General features: G+C 38.3%; 1 protein-coding gene across 1 annotated transcript; it reads right to left on the reverse strand.

Moving 5' to 3' along the window:
* Nucleotides 1–391: 391 nt before the first annotated feature.
* LOC103700840 (uncharacterized) lies at nucleotides 392–7,006 on the reverse strand. Its single transcript, XM_008782720.5, has 7 exons — nucleotides 6,774–7,006; nucleotides 5,979–6,041; nucleotides 5,774–5,853; nucleotides 3,204–3,312; nucleotides 1,527–1,686; nucleotides 1,232–1,395; nucleotides 392–1,131 (listed from the first exon to the last, which is right to left on the reverse strand). Exons 1-7 carry the CDS (start codon nucleotides 6,774–6,776, stop codon nucleotides 769–771), a joined length of 942 nt encoding a protein of 313 aa, XP_008780942.3. The 5' UTR covers nucleotides 6,777–7,006; the 3' UTR covers nucleotides 392–768.
* Nucleotides 7,007–7,789: the final 783 nt, after the last annotated feature.

Consider the following 7,789-nt stretch of genomic DNA (forward strand, 5'->3'; position numbering starts at 1 on the left):
TCATGCCTTGAGCTTCTACAGAGAAATCTAATTAAATAAATAAATAAATTTTTAACAAACTAGTATTTTGTTTGAAGGCCCAAGTAAAAAATAAAAGTCGTTACTTATGTTAACACAGACCATTACGAAGGTAAATAATACATTACAGTGGCCGTTATTTTTTTCACCCGTTATTATGTATATGATGTACAAAAGGGTGGCCTTACAGCACACCTTCATCTAAAATCTTCCGCATGGCCGCCTCATAGTCCAGGAAACGTGTAATTTTTATAACACAAGCAAATAAAATCATGGATGTTGCTTCCTCAACAGCAATTGACAGATTGCCTTGCCTCCTAGTCATGAAAGTTGGAGCAGACCATACAAGTCTTCAGAATAGAGAGAGGAAAAGTAGAATAAAGAAACACAAGTCCAGAACATTATCACCTTCCTCACCATTTGCATACAATGTTACAGTTCTCCTTCCCAAACAACCAGATGACGCATCAAAATTAAACCATAAACACAAAAGCCTAGTAGACGATTCATGGTTACAAACTGTACATCTCCCCTTGGAATTGACTAGGAATTGCCAGAATGAACGGTACAGTATTTCAGCATTTATACCACCCCTTGTATCTCCAGCCCCCGCTTACTGAAGATGTAGGTCAGCTTGAATCTGTAACCAACTTCCTCACTGATTCTCGGACCATTTTGCAAATCAAAGCCACTCTATCTCCAAACTTATATCATATCATGCTGCTTGAAACTGGAACTGCATCCATAAAACTATCTGCGGTGGACTGAAGCCACCGATATTCCATTTTGTCCACTCACAGATCTTTGACTGGGCTGCCGTGATGATGGCTTGACCCTACCTGTCAATAAAGCAGATGCGGCGGCCGCTTTTATTCTCCTCCTTTTTGACTCAAGTTCTAAACGTTTATTCCCCCATGCAGAGCTTGATGACTCCGGAAAAATGGAGGAAGCCTTAATTGCTGCCCGCTTCTCCCTCCTGTTCCTTTCAAACTTTGAAGAGAATCTCACAGCAGCTGCACCTGCTAAATCTTCTTCTGATGGGGGAAGAAGTCGTATTCCAAGGCCAAGCTTTCTTGCACGTTCCTCTTCTTCACCTACCCTTTTCTTGTGACTCTAAAATGGACAAGAATAAATAAAGTACAGAATAAGAATCCAAGAACCGAATGCTACTATGATAGAAGAAATTCGGGCATAAGTTCATCAGATTGCTCACTCTGAGACGAGCTCGGAGAGCTCTGTTAAGGTTATAGTCATCCGAATGCCTGCTGTCTGAGACTCTCTGAAGGCGGACGAGCAATGGCTCAGCTTCTTTCTTCTTCCGCAGATCCTCTTCCTGATGTTCGAGACGGTAGAAGGGATCAACAAGCTTGCCTCTTTCTGCAACATATTTTTTAGCGAGAAACATATCCAGGATAAATGAAAAAACAAAAATAAAAAAGAAACCTGCAAGAAAGAAAGTGTAGGAACAACTTATTCATGTCATTAAAAAGGGAAAATAAGTTGTTGACCTTCATCTGCTGGAAGAGCAAATGTCTCTGCATCCTCAATGTCAAAATCCTCAGTCTTGCGCTGAGCCCCACTGATGATGACATATTCACAGTTTTTTGGGTCTGTCTGGATGACTATTTCATGCTTACAGCATGCTGATTTCATGGTAAAGCTCCATATCTGATAACACAGACACCACATTATACATCTACGACAGTTCAAACAAGAAGATACAAGCCAACAGTTACCAGACCACATCACCATTTAGAGGACACAATACAATAGTAAAATGTGAAAAAAAAATGTGTTAAAATAGGTGAAAGAGGTTCCAGGAATACCGTCAATGCTGGTGACTTGCTTTTCAGAAAAACATAATTGCATGCTACTTCTTAATTAAAGAATTAATGCAGATGGAGCAGACTGGGGCAAAAACTGAAGACTGCAAGCATCTATTACAATCTTTTAATCAATGCCTGACCTAAGCAGATTCCTAGCATTTGTCCCGTTCCTCTATGATCTACAAACTACTCACCTAAGAAAATAGAAGTAACAAATTGCATAATAGTAACGAGGCAATATAGTGCCTTGGACAAACTCTAATTATAATTTGCTACCCTTGGCCCAACAAAATCTTCCTCATGAAGGAAAAGGTACAAAACTGAAGAATGAAAAAGATGATATACCACTATCATGCAATGAGAGAACACAACTTCCATGCATGCTAAATGCTAGGTATCCAAGTTAATCATAAAATATATTTCATGCATTATACCACCAGCAAGGAAAAGTTGACACTGTCCAGAAAACAAAGGAATTATGCATGTCTCACCTGGTAAGGAAGCTAAATTTCACAGATAACAAAGAAAAGATGCATATATCGTCAAACAGGAAAGCATGATTTCATAGGCCAATGTAACAGGGGTATCCAAGCTACCCTACGAGAGATGAATAATTTTTATCATGTAGGATAACTGAACCTCCTGGTCTAACACCATGAAAACCAAGGCCATCTTGAGAATATGCAGGTCAAGCACCAGGTTAGTGGTAACATAAAAAAAAATAATAAAAAAAAAAGCAGGCCAGTCAGGTAGGCAAAAGATAAGAGTGGTAGGCTCCATACACAGATTGAAAACAATAACACGAATAAAATTGCCAACCAGAATGATATTTATATTGCAGCATTTTTAAAGTTCAATAAGTCCTGATACTCTGATTTTTCATTCTTAGTTTCCTGCAAATCTATAACTGAAGATACCGTAGGAATGGGCCAAGCTGCTGAACTTGAAAGTGGTGAGCCAATTTTAATAAATTCTAGTTGACTGGTCAGGAAAAATGCATGGCATTTTGTTAAAACATCGAGTCACACCCTCAAACTAAATGAAGATTGGAGGTAGTGGCTTGTACAGGAGTAGTAAATTAGAGCATTTCATTATGGCACAAATACATTAGTGTAAATATTAGTTTTTTTGTGTTTTTTCAGCAAGGCATACTTGAATTCTTTTTGTTTTGTTATATGTACTAAAATCAATATGTTTAAGTATTCATTGACTGTAAAAAATTATAAAGCCTCAATAGGGTCTCAATTTGACCCAACCAAGTAGAACAGTGCGATAAGGTAAGTTTTCTGGGTCTGCAACTCGGATAGTTTAGCATATTTGGAAGATTGATAGATATCTGTTGGTAGTTAAGCAGGGTACCTTTGTTGAATAATAGTTTCCCACTTGCTTTTTCTCAGCATTGAACCTTACACCCTTGGCAATCATTGAATTGCATCCCCCACACCAGACATTGAAAGGCATCTCGAATCTGACAAACAAAATATTACAATTGAGCAGATGCATATGGGATTAGAAGATGGAGAAAATGTTGATGAGACTTGCATAAAGAACTGTAAACAAAGGAGTCAATTATTAAAGTTTCACTATGCAAAACCAGGTCAACATGTCAAAGATGCAAATTCAACTTGCATCTTCATTAGTACATCATCCATCATTCACTTTAAAAGTGAATCATGACCCAGAAGTATATCCTGCTTAACTTCTCAAATAAACAAGGGAAAACAGGTAAATTCAGTACATGCAAAAGATGCATCTTTAACCCTTATACCACATTTGAGAACGTAAAACCTTAATAACTACTGATGCCTTTATTTTGAATATAAAATATACATCAAAACAAATCAAAGATAGCGTCCATATTAATTTTTTTAAAAAAGGGCTGTTTTCATGGATAGAAGAATCATAAAATCACCTATTTCTATAACATAAACTTCTTGCAATGGAACTCCACAACTAAGTAAAATAAATTGACGACTATGCAATGAAATATAAAAAACCACTATCCTAGCAAAACACATTGAGGTCCAAGGAATCAGTCAATGTCACCATGACAAGTGAGTAAATTGAATCTGGGGAAAATCCAAGATACAGCAAGGACAAAAGATATACATCGGTAAGGAAACAGAATCAGTGATGTAAACAAGCCTCATGCCATGAATGAGAAAACCAACTTGTCTACTTCCCCCACAGTTCCTCAATCCAAAGTCCTTCAAAATGTAATGTCTCAAAATCATTTCTCCTAGCCCCCCATACAAACACAATAAAATTGTTTCAAACCCCTTTTCGCTTGACTGTTGTTACAAGTTGTCACCTGGATGCTTGGGAATGCACAGGCTTCAAGGCATTTACGCAATCCATATCTTGACCAACTGAACATGCGTATGCAATTGTATGTATGTTTGTACATATATGCATGCAGATTTGTGTGGTCCATATATGTATGCAGATTTGTGAAGGTTAAAAAAAGGCACTGTAGAGAGAAAGACTTAAGTTTGCTGGTGTGGCAGCTAAGGTCTCCCCAGCTATCATTTTCACTATCCCCACAAACATATGCCCCCCTTCCATGCCTCTCTCTCACTTCTCTCTCTTCTCTTACTCACAGCCTCCCTCTTCCCCTACTATTCCTTTCCCACATCATATCACAGCATCTAGAACCATTTCCTTTATATTTTGGTTGGTCTCACTCAAGTAATGAGGGGCTTAAACCAATTAAAGTTGCTTAGGAGTGTACAAAAAGCAAACTTTGGCTTGTTTAATTGAGATCAGAGGCTAAATACCCTGATAATTATTCCTCTTCCATTCTTGCTGCTCCATCTTCATTTGGGTGTTGGATTTGAACACATAAATATCCAGAGAACCATTCTTTCCCAGCACGGCACACAAGGCTGAGCAAGAACCCTTCCAAATGGCAGGTTCTCATGGGTTTCAGCTATCTAATGATAACATTCCTCCTCTAAACTTTCATTTTGCTTTTCATCTTGCATCTTTTTTCTCAGCTTTTTCTTGTAGCATACTTCCATGCTTTCTAGGTCATTTCCATCCCATGAGTCCTACTTACTCTTTGATCACTCCTTTTTGTGTGTCTTTTTCCCTTATAATTTTAAATTGTTATCTCTTCGGCATTGTCTTTCTATATACAGAATGTCTTGATGATTTGTCCGTAGAGCTTTTAAATTTGAAAAATAATTAGGTCCTTTAACTAGACTTAAATTGGATAGACCTTGATCTCAGTAGAAGTGGGCTGATTTGCTGCTCTGAGAGTTATTTAGCTCCCCAAGCTTATTTAGCTCTCCAAGCTTGAAACTAGGCACCCCTAAATCCTATAAACCCCTAGAAATCCAAGTCCAAGCCCTTACATACATATTATTTCCAGTCCTCAAATATCATTCCTCTTGGGTGCAAAACTACCCTTGCCTTTTTTTGCTTGTTTATTCATCTCTAAGATGTTGGCTGAATCAAATATATAACAATTATCGAGATGAAATTTATTGCATGGAGCATTCCCTACTCTTCTCATTTGATAACTTCCTTTCTCCCGAATCTATAAAAATCTAAGAAAACTCTAACATCATTCTTCAATTCTTCCATTAAAATCTATTGCATATGCAGATGTAGATTGCAAAACATCAAGACCCTACAGATCTAACATCTTCATCCATTAAACAGGTAATTTCAAGAGGTATTAGATTATCAACATACTACATTTAAGTCTTGTGCATTGTTTAGGTTAAGCATGATAATTCTGCTTCTATATATATACAAGAGGCAGTACTATTGATCCTTGACCAAAATGTAATTATCTGAAAAAGAACATCCCAAGGAGTTTGACCATAGCATTAGCTCACAAAATTAGCAAACAAAAGAAGCATCAATCAGACATGATGCTTGAGTTCTTCTTTTTTTTTTTTTGTGACTCCGAAACATCTTACCTTATGATTAGAATGCCCTGGTCTATCTTTCTTGCTCTCTCCCTGAGGGGATGCTGTCCACGAAACTTGTTCAATGAACCCTGTAAGTGAGATGCAGAAAAACAATGTTGAGTAGCCAACTTTCTGGTAAATATTACAAAATATGTTACAACACCCACCAAAACAAATAGAGGGAGGCTACCAACTTCCATAACGACAGACATACCTGTTTTGGCGTCCATTCTGGTGGATAGTAAAAATTATCTGCTCTGGCAGCTGCGAGGGAAGACTGAAAACAGAGAAGAAATACAAGTTGGGCACATCAGATTATTCCAGAAAAAAAAAAAAAAGATAAATCCTCGCATGATATTCAAGAAGGATCACGCAACCGAAGAGAGGTAACTAGAAAACAAATTATATTTCAGAAAGGTACCATGACAATATTTATAGATTCTGACAATCAAACTTGTCTTTAAAAAAGAAAAAAGAAAAATCCAACGACCAAATCCTTTGAAAGGTTTTCCACTAGTGGCCGAGGGATATGAATCTGGATCCCGATCTTGTCCCACGGACAATTAGCACTTTAAATCGCTAGCAAACCTCAATTCCAACATAAAAGTTTTCAATAAAATTTTAGCAACATAAAATCGGAACACCAAAAGAAATCCTCATAACATAAGCATAAAGCATATCTCATTAAGAACTTCAGATAATAATAAAAATAATAATACCACTCTTTATAGGAAATTAGGAACCATAGCCATCAAGAAACAACGAATGATCTATCAAAGAAAAACAGCATGAATCACAGAATTGCAACGGATATACATCATAATCAGCGAAAGTTCTCGAGGAAACTTCGATTAACAGATAAATCACGCCAAGAAACCTAAATTTCCTAATTTTGAATGATGAAAACCCTGGCGCTCATCGATCCTAGACGGTTAGGGTTTTCTAACGCCTCAAACCATAAAAAGTCCGTAACTTCTATCAAAAATCAGGCAAAAGGATTGATAAGTACCATGATTGATCACCGGATTCGGATCGGATCCGCGGCGGACGATGAGCGATTTGATCGCCGGAGCTCTGCCGATTGGGGAGGCGGAGGCCTTCAAGAATCAACGGGCAATCGATAGAGACAGCCGCAACGGGGTGCCTATTATTCTCGGAGAGAGGGGAATCTGTATGCTGTCCCGCGGGACAACAGCCGACAATGTTGTATTCCCAAACTATGCGGTGGTCAGCACGCCCGCCGGTTCAAGCGTTCGCTTACCAACCTTTTAAGGCTTCCGTATCCGGCTTCGGATTGGATTCGGACAGGAATATTCTAATCTCGGATCCGGATCCGGATACGGATCCGAATTCAGATAATGAGAAAGTTCCACAGCTCTGTAGTATCTCTTTCTGATGATAAATTAAAATTATCAAATTATTTTTCAAATATAATTTCTGTTTTACTCCTGCTGCCACCTGGGATATTATTTGAGTAAGACTACAAATGGATCGGGGTGCCCCGCAACCCGACCCGTTTAAGCCCAACCCGACCCAAATTTTGGACCCGCGGGGCTGGGTCGGATTCTAAAATTGGGTCCATTCTATTTTTCGGATCAGATCTGGATTTAGTAAATTGTGATCCGACTTGGATTTAACCCGACCCATTTTTTGGGGTCAATTTTGGATCGTTTATCCAAAAATCCGTTTCAACCCGAATCAAATCCGAATTATCCGTTTAGGCCTGCAGGTCCACAAAGTTCTGTAGGATATTTTAAATTTACTGTAGGGAACGTAGCTAAGGTGTGGAATTGGATGATTAACGAACCAATTGTGTAGGATGGAATTATAGAGAAATCACCTGTCCATGTTCCAGTAGCAAAATACGCCCTTTACGAGGCCCAAGAGCAAGCTAAAGTGGGCTAAAGCCATCGATGTACGAGTATAATTATGGGTGTTTAAAGAAACCAACTTAACAAGAGACATGAATCCAATGGTGAGACTGATTCATGTAGTCGACATCACTCGTATCTTTGGATAAGCAAT

The sequence above is a fragment of the Phoenix dactylifera genome, chromosome 12, assembly GCF_051530095.1.
Source record: "Phoenix dactylifera cultivar Ajwa chromosome 12, Ajwa_hap1_PhDact_Kaust_v1.1, whole genome shotgun sequence".
Classification (NCBI taxonomy): Eukaryota; Viridiplantae; Streptophyta; class Magnoliopsida; order Arecales; family Arecaceae; genus Phoenix; species Phoenix dactylifera.

What these genes read in the sequence shown, in the direction of transcription:
- LOC103700840 (XM_008782720.5), bottom strand. An exon ending in CAGAATGGACGCCAAAACAG is followed by an intron (nt 5,854 to 5,978) that starts GTATGTCTGTCG and finishes TCTCACTTACAG; the next exon opens with GGTTCATTGAACAAGTTTCG. An exon ending in GAAACTATTATTCAACAAAG is followed by an intron (nt 1,687 to 3,203) that starts GTACCCTGCTTA and finishes CTGTGTTATCAG; the next exon opens with ATATGGAGCTTTACCATGAA.